General features: G+C 48.6%; 1 protein-coding gene across 2 annotated transcripts in view; it reads right to left on the bottom strand.

Annotated features, from left to right (window-relative positions):
* Positions 1-18,482, bottom strand: part of Sdk1 (sidekick cell adhesion molecule 1) — a 968,286-nt gene that overhangs the window by 173,071 nt on the left and 776,733 nt on the right. For both annotated transcript variants that reach the window (XM_006990740.4, XM_076560415.1), the window contains 3 exons: positions 13,233-13,348; positions 9,959-10,151; positions 7,550-7,648 (listed from right to left, as the gene is read on the bottom strand). In XM_006990740.4, coding sequence (XP_006990802.2) covers positions 7,550-7,648; positions 9,959-10,151; positions 13,233-13,348 — 408 coding nt within the window. The remainder of the gene's footprint in view (positions 1-7,549; positions 7,649-9,958; positions 10,152-13,232; positions 13,349-18,482) is intronic.

The following is an 18,482-nucleotide window of genomic DNA, read 5'->3' as shown; positions in this document are numbered from 1 at the left end:
CATGGACAGGAGAGCTACAGCTCCGACTGCCAGCATACAGTGCTGTGCTTAGCTTATTCGTGTTGAATCAGGAGACATTCCAGCATGGTTCCCATCTTCATTAACAGCTGTTTTCATTACCTAGAGCCCCAAATCGGTGGCTTGCTCTAGGGTCGGTCTCTCTCTCTCTCTCTCTCTCTCTCTCTCTCTCTCTCTCTCTCTCTCTCTGTCTGTCTTTTGTGTGGTGATTGGCAGGCCACTCTTCTGGTTTTCAAAGGGAAACATTTCCTTTTACCTGGCCCTATTTTCTGTTTTGCTTTGCCTCCGAGCTTTGCCCCCCTCCTTACTGAAGATGCTGTTTTCTAGAAAAAAAAATTTAATTTTCCTCCTGTTTCTCTTCTCAGTCTGGCGGGGCCTCATGATCACAATTTATTCAGCCTCAGATTCCGTCCTGGCTTGGGGCTCAGAGAAAAAAGCCCCAACTAGTGCCTGAGTCAACCCCTTTTGAGGGGAGCTGATGGGATTAGAGGGCGCTTAAAGTGTCTGGTAAAGAGGGGACAGTGATGGAGAGAGCTCCCGGGTCCTCGGGCGAACGAAAACTGCTGAGGAAGCCAGGCTTTCCTTCTTCTCAGTCAATAAGCTCGGGGATATGGAAGCTCTAAGAGGCATCTTAGCTCCCTTTCACTCAGATGAAAGTCATAAATAAAGTTAGAAACTGCTCTTGCGGGTGAAGAGGAACTTAGAGGATGGTGCCTCGGGACTTTAATATTTTGAAAAAAAAAAATTAATGTGAGAACTCACCCCCTGCTCACTGTCCCCACAGCCATCACACAGCGTGATAACTACCAGGTACCTTTAGGGAGACTCGGATGCTGGAGGTGTAGCTGGGACAGCAAGGCAAGAAAGACCAGTGGAAGGATGCTGGGGTCACAGGAGGGATGCTGGGGCCGTGGAGGCCTTGAGGTGCCTGAGCGCCTGAATCCCACTGGCCAGGGGTGGAACAGATCTCTGGCCAAGGCACGTGGAGCATCAAGCCTCCCTACTCTGTGTAGTCTACCAGGGCATCGGGCCCTAGTCCCTGCTCCCTTCTCCCCATGGTGCTGGCAAGGGCTGTTCCCATGCTGTCTCTGGCTGCCACTTCCTATCCCCTCTTGCCCAGTGCCAAATCTTAGGCTCTCTTTCTTCACCTACTGACCATACTGCAGAGTTTCCATGGCCGGGTGCTAAGATCTGAGTACTCTGCTTCAACATCTATGGCTGGGTGCTAAAGCTGAGTACTCCACTTCAACTTCCATGGCCAGGTGCTAAGATCTGAGCACCCTCATTGGCTCTTTATGGCTAATTTGAAATTTTGAAGGAAAAAAAAATAAAAAATGCCACTTCTAGCATTTGTGACTGTCAATTTGATGAGCTCTAGAATCTCCTAGGAGACAAGTCTCTGCATGTTTGTGAAGGATTTTCTAGATTGTATTAATTGAGGTAGGAAGATATATCCTAAACATAGGTGGCACTCTCTCCTGGGCTGGGGTCTCAGACTGAATAAAAAAGGCAGAAAGCCAGCTGAGCCCCAGCATTCATCTGGCTCTGCTTCCTGACTGTGGATGCCATATGACCAGCTGCCTCACGCTGTATCCCTCCAACTCTTAGCCAAATTTGTTTATTGTCAGGTCCCAGCAAGGAGAAAAGTAGCCAATGCAGCATCAAATAATGTGTTGCCCTAGAGTTGTAACTATTTTCTTGTTTTTGACTTATTTTATTTTATTTTGAGACAGATCCCAGCATGCATCCCAGCCTTGCCCTGAACTCACAGAGATTCACTTGGTTGGCTCTGCCTCCCTAATGCTAGGATTAAAGTTGTGTGCTACCATGCTGGGCCTTTTCTCTATGCAATGACTGACAGACCAAGGGCAGGTCAGCATTAGGGCATCCAACATTAGTGTTGTGAGGAGCAGCGGCAGGGAGGGGCGCTAGAGACTAGGGCCTGAGAGGCCATGTGATCCCATGTGGGGTTGGGAGATTCAGGGCTCTCCTGTGGCTGAGGCTAGGACCCTATTCTGCTACTGGGCCAGTGAATTCCAGAGGGAGAGGCTGTTTCAAGCATGTTACCTGGGCTAAACCATGCAACCCACAGGACACACACTTGATACTGAGATGCTGTTTATCTTCACTTTACAAAGAAAGAAATAAACAAGGAGCCCCAGGAACTTGCTAGAAACCAACAGCCCTGCTCGAGGGCCATCTTCTCCATCTGTGTCTGAACGGATTCCAACGCCACCCCTGGCTCTGGTGGGTTTTTTCCTGATTAATCTTTAAACAGTGTGAGATTCTGGGTCACTCCGAGGGCCCGGGAAGAAGAAGCTTTGTTGAATGTTGCCACCTCGTCTGCCAAGAAATTCTATTTGTTTAAAAGCTGTTCTTTAGCAAAATTTACCAAACACGGCATCTTGTTCATCACGTCAACCTGGAGCCAAAACACAGCAATTTCTGTGTCTTCAGTAAGCACAGCGCTGTTGTTGTGCGCTCAAGTCCAAATGGATCACACTGTATGCTCAACTCATTGCGGATACAAATGGACACCAACGGACAAGCGAAAAGCCGGGGCCAGGGAGGGGGCTCAGTCGATAAAGTGCTTGCAAGGGTTTGATCTCCCAGAACCTACATTTCAAAAGCCAGGTGTGGTGGTACAGGCTTGTAATGCCAGTGCTGGGGAGATGGAGACAGGCACATAGATCCCTTGGGCACATCAGCCTACCAGCTTAGCCTAATACGTGAGCACCAGGCCAAGTCTCAAAAATCAAGGTGGGTAGTGCTTGGGGATCAACATCTGAGGTTGACTTCTGGTTTTCATCTGCGCCCACATCTGCACACATATGCAAACCCACCCCCTACCCACCTAACACATACACAGCGTACTCTGCTCTGGAGGGCAGAAGATTAGTTTCAGCAAAGAGAAAGCCCTGGCTGGGAACTTCCAATGAACGGTATAATGGGATATTGCCACAGGACAGAGACCCGGACATTTGGTGTGTAAGGATGTCTGTCTCCCTTCTACTTACACACAGCCTTGGAGATCTGGGTGGTGGATGCCGGCAGCTGGGGCCAGCAAGCACTTCATCTAACTTCGGCTTGTGGCAGGAGGGAGCAGAGTGAGGAGTTGCCTAGAGCCAGCATTCCCAGCCACCTCCAGCTCTGCATCTTACCTGCTGGGAACGGCCCTGCTAACTGAGACTAACGACCACAGGAGCTTCAGAAATAATTTTCTGTTGATCTGGAGTAAATTCTCTACCAGAGAGTAGTGCATCCAATCACAGGCTGTCTGTCTGCATCCCGGCCCTCATAAATCAGGGTTTAGTGGGGGAAGAGTGGGAGACACTGCAGTTTACAACAAGAGCACAATGGGCAATTTACGGAGGCAGGTGCACGCCGCCCTTGCTTGGAGCTTCCTTCTCGTCCTGGCCAAAAAATAAAATGGAGACATGGAATGGGGGTGGTCACCAAGGGCCAGGCTGATAAGGCATCATCTCCAACGGACACCCCACCATAAAGGTCACATTGCCTGGGACTAAACACACACACATTGCCTTTGGCTGTGTGTGCCTCCTGCAGCTGCCTTCAGCAATGGGAGTTCTACACAAGATGTCTTTGAAGGAGGAGGTGCATGCTACCATTGCCTGACCTAGGCTCAGAAGGCCAGGTTTGTCTCTGCAAGCAGTCTTCTTCTCCTTCTCCTCCTCCTTTTCCCCCTCCTCCTCCCCACCCCTTCTCTGTGTGTGTAGGCCAGAGGTCAATGTTTTCAATCCCTTTCCACTATAAGTATTGAGATGGTGCATCTTACTGAGCCCAGAGTTCGTTGATTCTGTGAGATCTGTCTGTCTCCATGTTCTTGGTGCTGGGGATACAGGTGTGTTCTGTGTGTCTGACTTTTACATGGACTCTGGGGAAATTAGGTTCACATGCACGCGCTTTACAGACTGAACCATCTCCTGCACAACGTTGACCTTCTGGGGACTGCTGGATTGTCCTAGGGAAGATTCACGGCTTTTTTTTTTTTTGGGGGGGGGTTGCTGTGCCTGTCATCAGGCAGTGTTGGAGTGCTGAGTGAGTGACATTGAAGGTGGGTGTCACAGGGGAATTCGGGCTGCATCCAGCTAATGACACTGTCATTTGGTCTCTAGAGCTTCTCAGAGCAGCAGGCATCGCCCCCAGCTTCTGCAAACACATGTTTTTACAGCGTGAGCAAGAGTGGAGAGATGCACAGGCTGGACAGTGAGGAGAGGACAACTTTGGTCCTGATATGAAGGACAGAGTCCGCCCGAAGCTCTGCTAGCAGCAGGGCGGCCTCTTTACTCAGCCGAGGCCATGGTGGAAGCAGGCCAGCAGAATCCAACTGGGAGACATCCGAGCTCTGAGGGTCAAGCTCTATCATAAACACTAGCTAGCCGCTTGTGACTACAGGTATTTGTTTAAATAAAGTATGAAAATGAGTTCATTAGGCCCCATTAGCTGGCGAGAGCAGATGATCATAAATTGGAGGTCCTGGCAACTAGCTTTCAGCCATGGAATGTTGGCTCAGCTCCCCTGGTCTCCCCTCAAGCTATAAAACAAGAATGAAGTATGGGGCCAGTTTGGAAGGAGTGTGGGAGTTCAGGAGGGGTAGGGGGTGCAGATCTGGGACAGGGGAAGCCCAGCTGGGTTAGGATGCCTATGAAGAGTCTTGGACAGTTTCTAGAACACAGTACACGCCTTGAGGCCATTTGGACAGGCAAGACTGCCTGCCCCTCTCATTCTGCAGCCTCCTTTCCAGATCTGAGCCGGACAGACTTCCTTTCTGGGGCTGTAGAGATGGCTTGGTGAGTTAAATGCTTGCTACACACACATGAGGACTTAAGTTTGGTCCCCAGTACCCGTGTAAGAAGTGTGGTATCTGTTTGTAATCCTGGTATTGGGGAGATGGAGGTGAGCAGATCCCAGGGCTCACTGGCCAGCCCGTCTAGTTGGCTTGCTGAGTTCTAGGCCAATGAGAGATCCTGTTTTAAAAAACAAAGTGTATCATGCCTGGGGAAAGACAACTGAGGATGTCTTCTGGCCTCCACACACATGTGCACACACATACCACAGAGCTCCTATTACACAGATGTACCATCATCTCTGTTACATTTGTTTCTGCCCTCTGTGTGACATAAAGATATATTAACCTACATCAGGTCTCTGCTGTCTACCCAGTCCCTGTCTGTCCCCTCTGGTTGGCTTCCTTCTGCTCTAAGCTCAGGGAAACATTCTTATTTACATGTTCTGTATCTGCTGTCTTGTACTGGGTAGCCATCCACAACAGACCTGGGCTTTGATGCCCTACCCCAGTAGCAGCCGTCTCTGGTCCCGCAGTGAGGACACTGTCCAGTACAGGCGGAATCAGATGGACAGGTGCGTGCATGTCACTCAACAGCTAGGGTCTGAGGTGGGGTTAGCTCCAAGGCCCTATGTGTGATCCGTGAACCACTGTGAGAGGCTGGGAGACACAGCTGATCACAGAATATCCCATCCTGAGTAGTGTCTAGGCTGGTTGCCAGGGTCACTGCTGAGACCTCCCAGTGGTAATGGCCCTGTTGCTGGGACAGTCTGGAACATTCCTTGCCTATTCCTACCTCATGAGCCAGCTTGAGAAAGTTGTTTCAAGACCATGGTGAGCCACACACCTGTGGACACATCTTATCTGGGCACAGCAGAGATCTGGGCAGGGCTCTGACTACAAAAAGACAGATGATATGGCCAAACTCTTAGGGGAGGAAGGGAGGTGGCCGAACCCATGGGGATCCATGGACTGAGCAGCAGGGTGGTACCCAGGCAGTGGCCAGAGCACACTGCACACATGCTTTTTTTTTTTTTTTTAAAAAAAAAAAAAAAAAAAACTTTGTATGTGTTAGTGTTTGCAGATGTGCATACATCTGTATGCAATGTGTTATGTTGATAAAGGTCTCTCAATAGCCTTTATCTAGCCAATTAAACTAGGTTCGCTGGCCAGAAAGCCCCAAGGATCTACCTGTCTATTTCCCCAACACTGAGGTTACAAATACATGTAATACAAATACCACATCTGGCTTTCTAAAATAGGTTCTGGGAACTGAACTCATGTCCTCACTGATTGAGGCATCTCCCCAGCCCCATAGGTGTTATTATTAAATGTGTTATTTTTACATTTTTCCATGCACACAGATTGAAGTCATTTGGACTTAACATACAGCACTGCTAGGTATTTCTTTGGCCCTGCGCTTTAGGAAACCCAATGAGGGCCATGGATGGGGGAGGTGGGGACCTTCCAGGTTGACTAGAAGTGCAGCTTGCACCTTACTCCCAGCATGTGATGATACAGAGATGGGAAAGCAGTTACAGAGGCCACTTCTGAGCTGTGCAATCATGGGGACCTCCACCCCCAGAGTCCTTGCTGCCCAGTTGGGGTAGAGGACATGAGCAATCATAGAGCATGACAAGTAGCATGTTGCCGTGGTGAGGAGCCTGACACTGGGAAGTGTTCAGAGCGGCCACTGCTACTGTCCAGGATACTCACAGGGGGAGGGGCCCACAGCACAGCCTGATGGCAGCCACAGGTCACCTCGCCTATCTTATCTCCATATGGCATGTCTGCACAGTTCTCGGCACAGCTCAATGGAAGAACACGAATTTCCTTCAGCAACTTTTGGGAAACCCAGGGATTATTTACTGCCTAGCATTTGGGAGGCCCTAGCTTCAATCCATTGTGCCACATAAAGAAACAACCAAACATCAAGAGTCTTGTGAAGGTGAGCTGTTCCCCAAGGCCCCTCCCATCTAGGGAAGGGTTTACTGTGAAGGGCCGGCCAGTCATGCACAGTTTACCCTGAGCTCGACTCATCGAGATCCAGGGGGCCAGGGACCCCTTTGAGTCCAGGCTCTTCATCCCCACAGCACTTCCATAACCTTAGGTTTCCCACTCCTGTGTGGTGGGGCAGGAGCTGATCTGGGATTTGGAGCCAGGAGATCAGGGCCTTGTCCTGGCCTTGCACCTCACGACAGAAGGTGGAGGGTGGAGATGTCAGCACTGTCGTCACTGCCCTACTAGGAGAGCATTAGATATTGACCTGCACACAGTAGGTGTGTTTGCCGAATACAGGCTCTTCCAGCCTCAGTTTCCTTACCTATAACATGGCCAGAATATCAGTACGGTTCTACATTGCTATGAGAACTGAGCTAAATACACAAGAAAAGGTACAAAGACAAGAGAGAGAGAGAGAGAGAGAGAGAGAGAGAGAGAGAGAGAGAGAGAGAGAGAGACTGATTCTGGTTTCCCAAAAAGAATTGTGCAGCATCTGAAGCAGAGGCTCAACTCCCAGCTCTGAGGCTGCTGTCTGCACAAGGAGATAAGCCACACCTCCTACATGTCCCCGGCCTCAGGGTAATGACCACCACACATCCAGGAAGACATGTCAGTTACTCCCGGAACTAGGTCCACTCTTAGTAGCTTGTTTGACATTGGAGGCCACCCCTTCTTGTTAGGGCACACTTCCCATGTTTCTTTCCAGACAAAAAGGCTGCTTACCCATAATGATGCCGTTTCTCTCCAGGGGCTCCTGCCAGCTGACCTTGAGAGAGGTGTCCAGAATCTCCGTGAAGCTCAGGTGCCCCACAGCTCCCGGTTCTACCAATTAAAAATAAAGACACCTGTTAACACTAGGGCCTGCTGTTCTTTGATCAGACCGGTGTGGACAGCTTTAACTGCAGAACGGAAGTGGTGAGACGGGCCAGCAGAAGCTGTAGGGAAGAATCGCCAGGAGGCGCACAGCCCGGACGAGGGGCCGGGTGCTGAGGTGAGCTCTCTGTTCTTGAGTGTGTTATTTTGCCAGCTCCACGCAGACACACAAGTGAGGTGAAGAAAGTGGCCACAGGAAATTCAGGCACAGCTTCTGTTTTTCTCCCTGATCCAATCCAGTAGAATAATCTGCATGGTTGGACCTGAAAATCAATTGCTTTCTAGAATCTTCCATTAAGGGGATGCGGTGTGGCTCTGTAGTAGAATAACCTGCCTAGAAGTCCCCAGTGAGGGGCTTGGCTTTGCAAGAATACTTGACTAGAATCTCCCAGTGAGAAGAGCCAGGAGTCTTGCTTTTATGGCACTCATATACCTTATGAAGCCAGAAATGGAGCCTAGGGCCAAGGGTAGGTAGTGCCTGTTCACCCAACCCAGAGGTCTAGTTTCTTTTCTCTTTCCTTCTTTCCTTCTTTCTTTCTTTCTTTCTTTCTTTCTTTCTTTCTTTCTTTCTTTCTTTCTTTCTTTCTTTCTTTCTTTCTTTCTTTCTTTCTTTCCTTCTTTCTTTCCTTCCTTCCTTCCTTCCTTCCTTCCTTCCTTCCTTCCTTCCTTCCTTCCTTCCTTCCTTCTCTCTCTCTCTCTCTCTCTCTCTCTCTCTCTCTCTCTCTCTCTCTCTCTCTCTCTCTCTCTCCCCTCCCTTTCTTTCTTTCTTTCTTTTCTCCCAAGACAGGGTTTCTCTGTGAAACAGTCCTGGCTGTCCTGGAACTCACTCTGGAGAATAGGCTGGCTTCAAACTCACAGACTCTTGCCTGCCTTTGCCTCCTGAGTGCTGGGATTAAAGGCATTCACCACCAGAGCTCTAGTTTCTGAATACTACTCTCCCAAGGGATTTTTCAGGAGCAAGACAAGGTGCCCACAGAAGGCCTGCACCACTGCATCCTGCCTAAGGGGAAAGAAGGCATTTGGAGAACACAATACACTTCCCCACACTTCTCTCAGCCGAGGAGCTGGCCTAGCCAGGGAGGGAGCACCCTTCTATTAAGGCACCTTGCCAAGGGCTCCCTTGCAGCCCTGCAGGGAACAGTGTCACTGAGGGCTCCCCTGTGAAGTCAGGGGTCTTGTTTGGCCTGCAGGAGGGGGGGGGGCACAGGCTCCCACCAGCCTTGCCACACAAGCAGCAGCCAGTACCTCTCTCCCTGCGGGAACCGTGACAGAGCCCCTAACACAACTTATGAATTTTACAACTGGTGCAGCATCGGAAGCTGCACTCCTGGGGGTGAGAGCAGCGGAGCCTTCGGAGAGGGGCGGAAACACTGACAAATGCCACTTCTCTCAGTGGAAGATGGCAAAATAGGATGGCTGTCATGGCCGTGTCATCCTCCCCCGACCACAAGCTTCCAGAAAGACGTTTTGTGAAGCGGCTTGTTCTTTTGCGATCGATGTAGTAGCAGAGGAGGCTTGCTGCTACTTTTATATCCCCAGTGTTTCTGCTTCCTGGATTCTTGCCAGAATGCGCTGTCCTCTAACTCTGCTAATGTCTAGGTTTCAATTTATATTCTTTTTCTCTACTGTGACCCTCCCCCAGCATGTTACTGTTTCAGTGGGGCTCTGGAGAAGGCCTCCAGCTAGTGAAGCTTATGTCGGGGCCTGAGCCCAAACAAGCTGTACCCTAGAGTCAATTGCAACCCCACCCTCAATACCATCTTCACGAGGGCGCAACATCCCTCTAAATAGGACAAATAGGCCCCCTAGAAATGGTAGTTTAGGGCCAAGGGAGATTCCTCCATTGAGGATCTGAGTTCTTTTTCTATTTTATTATATCCATTTTCAGTTTTCCAATTTCACAGGCATGTGTGGCTATATGCATGTTTGTATGTATGGGCCTATCAATACACGTGCACAGGTGTGAGTGTGTATGTGTGTGCATGTAGAGGCCCAGGGTTGATGTTAGAATCATCCTAAAGGCTCTTCTAGCCTATTCATTGAGGCAGGGCTCTCAATCAAACCCAGAGCTTGCCCATATGGCTAGTCTTACTAGCTGGCTTGATTTGGGGATGCCCAGTCTCTGCCATTCAGGGACACACTGATCTAAGGGCTTCCTTTTGCCTTCCGCACTGTTGCCCAGTTCAGGGAGTGACGTAACCACCTTCTGACTACCGGCCCTGGGCAGCTAGGCTCTGACACAAGGAGAGGGATACTCACTGTCCTCGTGGGTCCACACAAGCTGAGGCGAGCTCGGAGGCCCATCCCCCGGGGTGGTGAAGCACAGGACTGATGTGAAGTAGGCTGTGAACTTCTTCAAGTTCGTTATGTACCCGTGGTGGATTCCGTGGAAGTCGGGCGCAATAGTGATGACAGTGACAATCTCAGGGGCATCTGCTGGCCATGCCAGAAGCTGGTAGGGAAAGAGTTAAAGAAAAGACCCCTTTCAATTGCATTTATTTACTTAACTGTCTATCAAAACTTTAGTTTACAATTAGTATGTCTTTAAAGAAAGCATAGTCACAATTCAATAAGTCTATAAATCCCACATCGTTTTTTCTTTCTCATATTTGGGGATAAAACCCAGAGCTTTAGGCAAGCACTCTACCCCAGCCCCTCAATGTGGTATTCTAGTCAGGTGCTCTACCACTGAGCCACACCCCAGCCCCTCACTGGGGGATTCTAGGTAGGTACTCTACCACTGAGCCACACCCCAGCCCCTCACTGGGGGATTCTAGTCAGGTGCTCTACCACTGAGCCACACCCCAGCCCCTCACTGGGGGATTCTAGGTAGGTACTCTACCACTGAGCCACACCCCAGCCCCTCACTGGGGGATTCTAGGCAGGTATTCTACCACTGAGCCACACCCCAGCCCCTCACTGGGGGATTCTAGGCAGGTACTCTACCACTGAGCCACACTTCCAGCCCCTCACTGTGGGATTCTAGGCAGGTGCTCTATCACTGAGCCACACCCCAGCCCCTCACTGGGGGATTCTAGGCAGGTGCTCTACCACTGAGTTACACCCCAGCCCCTCACTCGAGGATTCTAGGCAGAGGCTCTATTACTAGGCTATACTCACTGTGTGTGGGGGGTTATTTTAGACAAGCACCCTATCACTGAGCTATATCCCTATCTACTTTACAGGGTTTTATTAAGTTTCCCAGGCTGGCCTTGAACTTGTGGTTCTCTTGCCTCAGCCTCCCAAGTAGCTGAGACAGTAAGGCTTGACTATAAATCCTGTTATATCTTATAATCTCATTTTTAAAAAGTTGATTTTAAAATATATCTCATATATGTCTCACATATTTTGTACATTTACAAATATATATTTATATATGAATGAAATGGCTGCTTAACTCATGTTACAGTAATGGACACTCCCTTAAACCTCCATCTTCTCTTAGGATATTACTAAGCATGGATTTTTTTTAATAGTGTGTGTGTGTGGGGGGGGGAGATGACATCTGTTAATTCAACTAATTAGCATGAGGAGATAAACACAAATATTCTCCAGATAGATGTCTACACTGACTCAAAATGATTTGATAGGAACACTCTTAATGATTTATAACTTATGTTACACTAGTTTCCTGGAGTGGATTTTAGGAGATAGGTTAGAGTTTTAAATAAAGGCCATATACAGGAGTTAGGGACACAGAACAACTGCAAGAAAGCTTGGTTAGCAAGCAGGAAACCCTGGGTTCTAGCTCGGTACCACATAAACACAACATGGTGGCATATGCTTGTTGATCCCAGAACTAAGGAGGTGGAAACTGGAAAATCAAGAGTTCAAAGCCATATTCAGCCACACTGTTTGTGGCCAGCCTGGTCTACATGAAACACTGTCTTAGAAACAAAACAAGAAATAGCACGCGCACACGCGTGTGTGTGTGTGTGTGTGTGTGTGTGTGTGTGTGTGTGTGTGTGTGTACGTGTGCATGCTTCAGGAAAAGCCACTTTCATGATTTGGCAATGCTGTGTATGTGTATGAGTTTTAGTCTCTTGACACCATGCGTCTCCAGAACTGATTGGTTCTGAAAGCCAGCAGGCAGCAGGACACAGAACACATCTGTGCAGATCAAACTGACAAGCCAGCCATCAGATGCGCACAGTGTTCTCACCACTCAGACCTGGCAGGAGAGTCAAGAGTGATGGAGTTTTGCACTGATCAGTTACAATTTCCCTTCAAAAAAGCATCTGCCCTTAGATACCCCTGAGGAAGAGGCAGCGGCATGGCACACTCCTAGCTGGGCCTGCCCTCATCACAGACAAACACGCGTTTGAGGGAGCTGAACCCAAATGGAAAAGAAAAACGAACCAAGTGCTAGGGAATGACATGTTTTGAAGCTGAAAGCATCAGTGACTCACCTCTCCCCAAAGGGGCTCCCTAAGTCTCCTGCATGAGGGGTTAGTGAACTCACTTTTGCACAGTGGAGTCAGGCTCCCAAGTTCAACCAGGAGAAGTTGATGTAAAGGAAAGAAGCTATGCTGTTGGAATGTGCACCGGAGCACATCTAACCCGGCAACAGAGTCTGCTCATTAATTCAGTTTGGGTAGGGCACCCTGGACCACACTCTCTGTTCTCCATTCTTTAAACAGAACCATCCCCAAAGCAGAGAACAAAATGGTCTCTTTGCTGAATGGGAGCCTCCCTCTCATGAGTCCCTGCCCTTGACTCTGTGTTCTGCCTAGAGGACCCCCTTCTAGGAAGAAGTGGTTAGATACAGGCTGACTCCAATCATGCCATATAGATGATGTCTCTGTGTTCTGCCTAGAGGATCCCCGTCCAGGAAGAAGTGGTTGGATACAGGCTGACTCCAATCATGCCACATAGACAATGACGACAACGATGATGATGATGATGATGATGATGATGATGATGATGATGATGAGTGTGTATGTGTTTGTGTGTGATGAATGTGTGCACATGTGTATGCTGGTATGCATGTATATGTGTGCCCATGGGTGTCCATCCATGTGGAGGCCAGAGGCTGACCTCAAGTGTCTTCCTCAGTCACTCTCCATCATAGTTTCTGAGGCAGGGTCTCTCACTGAACTTGGAGCTTACTCATTTCACTAGGCTGGCTGGCCAGCAAGCCCCAGGGATCTCCCGACTCTACTTCTCTGATGCTGGGATGACAGGTGTGCACTGCCAAACATGAATCTTTTAGTCTGATGGGTTCTGAGGGATCTCAAATCTTTATGCTTGTATGGTAAGCACTTTGCTGACAGAGCTGTCTCCCAGCCTTCCCTTAACCCCGTTAATCTGACTAGAGCATGTTCTCCTGTGCCCTCTTATCAACTGATCATTCTGGTTTCTGGCCTGGGATAACTGATTAGACTTCAGACAAATGGTGGCCCCACCGAGGTTTTGGGACTCGGCATTTGATGCCCTGAGTTTTCGATGATACAGGAAGGATGGAACCCAATGTATGATGTGATCAGTACTGCCCCTGAGTGCCATCTGGGGGTTCCCAAACCCGGCCAGGTACCTTGTATCCCTGGTTGATGCCGTTGATGAACTGCTGGGGCGGCGGGTTCCACAGGAAGTGCACGGTGGTGGAATTCACAGCTTCTGCCTGCACGTTCTGTGGCGGTGCTGTAGGCACTGTTCTCACATGGAGGTGGAAGGCACCATAAATGGCAGGAGGCACCGTGGGGAGAAGAGAGAAAAAAGAAACCTTAGTCACCACTCAGGGTCCAACAGCAATCACAGCATGGATGGGAAGGGAAGTGAATTCTCCCAAGCTAATCCTCATGTAACAAAGAAGGAGAGTTGGGCCATTTCTCATTTTCTGTGGGAGAGTTGCTTCTTCAAGGCAGAGGCAGGAAAGCACTTTACTGTTTCCTCAACCACCCCTATTGCCACCTCAAATCATCACAGCCAAGGCAAGGTTCGAAGCCCCCTCCCCTTTCCGGTTTGTTTTTATTGCTCACTTGACACGACCTGGGAAGAGAGACACTCAACTGAACAACTACCTGGATTAGATTAGTCTGTGGGGAATTGTCCTGATGGGGATTGATGTAGGAGGGCCCAGCCCACTGTGGGTAGCACCATTCCTAAGCAAGTGAACCTGGGTTTTACATTATAAGAAAGCTAGCTGAGCGTAAGCTAGTGAGCAGTGTTCCTCTGTGGTTTTGCCTCCAGTCCCTGCCCTGAATTACTTCCTCAGTGATGAATTGTGACCTGGAAGTAAAGTCAAATAAATACTTTACTCTTCTAAGGTGCGCTAGTGATGCCATGGTGTGATATCATTAGTGATGTCATCATGGGGACAGAAAGGGAACGAATTCTATATGTGTTTATATGTAGCTGCACATGTGTGTGCAGGTGTACACACCTGCGGAGGCCAGGGGCCAACCCCCAATTTTGTTCCTCTGACCCTGTCCACATTTCTTAAAGCTTTATTTATCTTTATGTGTACAGGTGTTTTGCCTGCATGTATGTCTGTGTGCCATGTGTGTGCCTGGTGTCCATGGAGGTCAGAGAGGGTGCTGGATTCACTGGAACTGAAGTTATGGATGGTTCTGAGCTGCCACATGGGTGCTGGGAACCGAATCTGGGTCCTCTGCAAGAACAAGTGCTCTTAACCACTAAGTCATAGCTCTAGCCCATTCTACCATTTTTCCTTTTGTTTTTGTTGTTGCTTTTTGATGTAGGTCCCAGAGAGGATTATTTAAGGGGACCTGGAACTTGCTGATTAGACTAGGCTGGCTGGCTAGTGAGCCCCCAGGGACCAACCTTTCTATTTCCCCAACACTGGGATTATAAGTATGTGCCTCCATGTCTGTTTTTTTTTTTTTTTTAGAGTGGGTTCTGGGGGGTCACACTCAGGTCTTTGTGCTTCTTAATGCAATCACTTTATAGAATAAGCTACTGTCCCAGCTGCCCATGAAACTCAGAAGAGGACATGGTTTATTTGACTTTACTTCCAGGCCACAGTTCATCATGGAGGGAAGTAACTCAGGCAGAGACTGGAGGCAAAAACCACGGAGGAACACTGCTCACTAGCTTGTTCACTGGCTCAAACCATCACACTCCTCCTATGGGTATTACTGGTCATTCATGCACAAAGAACTGTAGGCAACTACAGAATGCCAAGACTGGGAGAGTGTCTTTCCCTGGGAAGACAGCACTGATTGACTATTCAATACCAAATGGTTAACCCCACTCCCAAACACACCTACAAGTAATGTACACACTGAGCAGGGTGTACTTAGGTATTTAGGAATTTATATGAATATATACATGTATGTAACAACAATTGATAAAAAGACAGGGGCATACATTTGAAAGAAAGCAAGGAGAGGCATATGGGAGGATTTGGAGAGAGGAAGGGAATGAGTAATTATATTATTATCTTGAAAAGTAAAAGAAAAATATCTAAGAGAAAACTGCTTCTGGCTTTGCCTCACTTCTTTCTGACATTCAACTTGACTGGACCGAGAAGTTGGGAAGCACCTCGGAGGTTGGGAGACCACCCCACTTGTGTCTGTGAATGTGCTTCCAGGTTCCCAGAGGTTACTTAGGGGAGGCTGCCTGCCCTGATGTGGGCAGCGTCAGCCCCAAGGCCAGGAGCCTATATAACAAAATGGGAAGACGTGAGCCTGCTGCAGCAGGTGTGGTCCCTCTGCGTCCCAGCCCCCACGATGCCGGGCCTCACCAGTCAGAAACAATGGACCCTAACCACTCAGCCTAAAGAAAGTTTTCCTCCTTTGAGTATTTTTACATTTTAAAATGGCATACATTGATTTGGGAGGAGCCATGTGAGTAGCTCTGGGATTACATGGAGGGCAGAGACAACCTGTGGAGTCAGGTCTCCTGTCATGTGGACTCTGGGGTCGTCAGGCTTGGCAGCATGTCGTTGAGGATCTATCTCTCCAGCACCATTTTCCCAGAACCTCTGAAATGTTTTTGTCAGACATTTGTGTGTTGCATTTTGCCAGCAACAACAACACTGAGTGACATATTCTCGAAGCTTTTCTGGTAGACTTTGAGAGGAAGCTGACACTGCTGCCTGGGGAAGAACGGAGTCCCGGAGGCAGGGTGTGGTTAAGAAGTGGTGTGGGCTGAGAAGGTGAATGGTCCCCTTGCACAGGGACACAAACGCCCGCACAGTGGCTGCTCTTACACATGGTGGGCCATGAAGACAGGCAAGCTTCCCGGGAAAGGCTAGTGCTCCCAGGAGCCCAGTGCTGGTGTCCTTCAAAGCAGGAATGGCCCACTCACTGCACTGTCAGTCCTCTTATGGAAGAGAAGACACCCTGGCTCTTTAGGACTTCGTTTCCACAGTGAGGCACAGAAGCCACAAGGATCCTTAGGGTCCACGTAAAGAAAAACACACAAGCATCTCCTGTCACAAAGAACAGGGTGGGGACATGGTCCTGTTAAGAATGGCAGCTTAGAGCTGGGGGTGTGGCTCAGTGGGTAGAGCACTGCCTAGTATGCATGGAAGCCCTGGGTTCCACCTCTAGTGCCACATAAACCAGAAGAGGAGGCACAGGCCTGTAATCTCAGCAATGGGAAAGAAGAGGCCAGAGAGTCATCCTCGGCTACATGGTACCCTGGGTTAGATCACCCTGTCTCAAACAAACAAAACAAAAAGTAACTTCATCTCCACAGCTTTTCTTTGTCGTCTCATCTCATGCAGAGATGGAAGAATTTAGAATTCATCGTGTCTCTCAGTTGGCTCTTCCAGTCCATGTTTTCTTTCCATCTACCATCACCCATGACCATGGCCTCCCCAAGTCCTTCCATCCACACATCAAAAGGAAACTGCCCAATTTCCCTTTCAGCACCATGTGAATCTTGTGAATTAAAAATAGTCCCAAGGACAGCAGTCTGGATGGAGAGCCCTGGAGGGACCATCAGAGCTACTGAGAAAAGAAAAGCCTGAAACAATAGAATTGTGACTCTCTAAAGCCCACGGAGACCTGAAGAGGTCTGGTGGCCACACATTCTGAAATGCAAGGAAAAACAAGGGCTGCTCATTGAGATGGAGACAGAGGGGGGGGGGGAAGGAGAGGAGGAGAGGGGAAGTAGGGGAGGTGAAGGAAGAGGAGAGGAGGGGGAGAAGAAAGGAGAGAAGAGGGAAGAGGAAGGAGGAGGGGGTGGGAAACAGAGTGGAGGGGAGGAAAGAGGAGAAGAGAGTAGGGAGGAGGGGAGAAGAGAGTAGAGGGGAGGGGAGGGGAGAAGAGAGTAGAGGGGAGGGGAGAAGAGAATGAAGGGGAGGGGAGAGTGGAGGGGAGGGGAGAGTGGAAGGAAGGGGAGAAGGGTGGGGAGGGAGGGAATGGCCAATGTACAACTGGACTAGGAGAATTTACTCTGACAGCTAAAGGCGACTCTTCAGGAGCTTCAGATGGGAAAACAAGGATGCTTCACACACAGAGAAGCAAGGGTAAGATGTGTTAGTGTTTCACAGAAGAACCCCACCGGGCATTTGAGGAAATAATTAGACAATTCTAAATCATTACCCAGACACTCCAATAAAGAAATAAATAACATCACAGACAAGAAAAGAGACCCACAGACAACTATCCCTCATGAATACAAGTTCAACACACAATCAAGAAAGCACTAAGAGATCAAATTCAGCAATACACCACAGTTATAAGGTAGCCCTATCTGGTGAGATTTATCTCATAAACAAGAGTGGCCACTATTTGACTACCAATCACCGCAAAGTACCAAGACAACTGAATAAAGAAAACCCAATCTTAATAGGGTTAGAAAAAGAATTTGATAAATTTAAAGATCTAATCACGATAATAATAATGATAAAAAAAAAAAACCCACCTCCCTGATGAGTAGGAATTTAAAAGAACTTGGCAAACTTGGTGAAGGGCATCTATAGCGCACCTGTGACTGTGATCTCATTTGAGATGAGTGCCTGAGAGATGAGGGACAAGGGAGGGTGGGAGACATCCTGGGTGGCTTTTCTAGTCTGCAAGTCCAGGAAAGTGGGAGGAGGCAAACCGGCAGGGGAGGAGGTGCTTTCTACCTCTGGGTGATGCGACTGTCTACACTGAAAATCCACATCATCTCAGAGAGCTCCTAGGACTCAGGGAGGATAGCAAGATGGCAGCCTGCAAGGTCAAAGCTCAGGAGTCAATTCTGTTTCTAAACATAAGCAATAAGTAATTGGAAATTGAAATTTAAAAATCGGTTCCATTTAGAGAGCTGGGAGACGGCTCAGTTGTTAAAGAACTTGGGTTAAGAGCTCCAGAACCCATATTAAGGGGGTGGGAGGATCTCTAGCCAGCCAGCCTAGCCAAACTAGTGAGCTCCAGGCCGGGGAGAGACCCTGTCTCAAAAACACAAAGTAGACTGTGTGCTGAGGAATGATTCCTAAGGTTGACCTCTGGACTCTACACATATGTGCACACACATGTCACCCCCCTCCCCCATCATACACACACACAGTCAGTCCCATTTAAAGTAGCAATGAAAACATGAAGTAGATATAAAGCTAGCAATGTGTTAGATCTATAATCTGAAAGTTACAAAAGCCACTTAAATGCAAACTCTAAATAAACAGCCTGGGAGAATACTGATGGATTGGAGGATCAGGCAGGCAAGAGAACTGTTCTCCAAAGAGGTCCACAAGTCAATGTGAGCCCATCAAACACACAGCCAGACATTCTTCATAGACAAAAAGGCAATTTTCAATTCACAGGGGAAAACAAAGGAACCAGAATACCCAAACCTCTTCAGAAGATAAAAAAGATAAACTTTATTACAT

The sequence above is a fragment of the Peromyscus maniculatus genome, chromosome 23 (genome assembly GCF_049852395.1).
Source record: "Peromyscus maniculatus bairdii isolate BWxNUB_F1_BW_parent chromosome 23, HU_Pman_BW_mat_3.1, whole genome shotgun sequence".
In the NCBI taxonomy this organism is placed as follows: Eukaryota; Metazoa; Chordata; class Mammalia; order Rodentia; family Cricetidae; genus Peromyscus; species Peromyscus maniculatus.
This window is presented reverse-complemented; position numbering and strand designations above follow the sequence as displayed.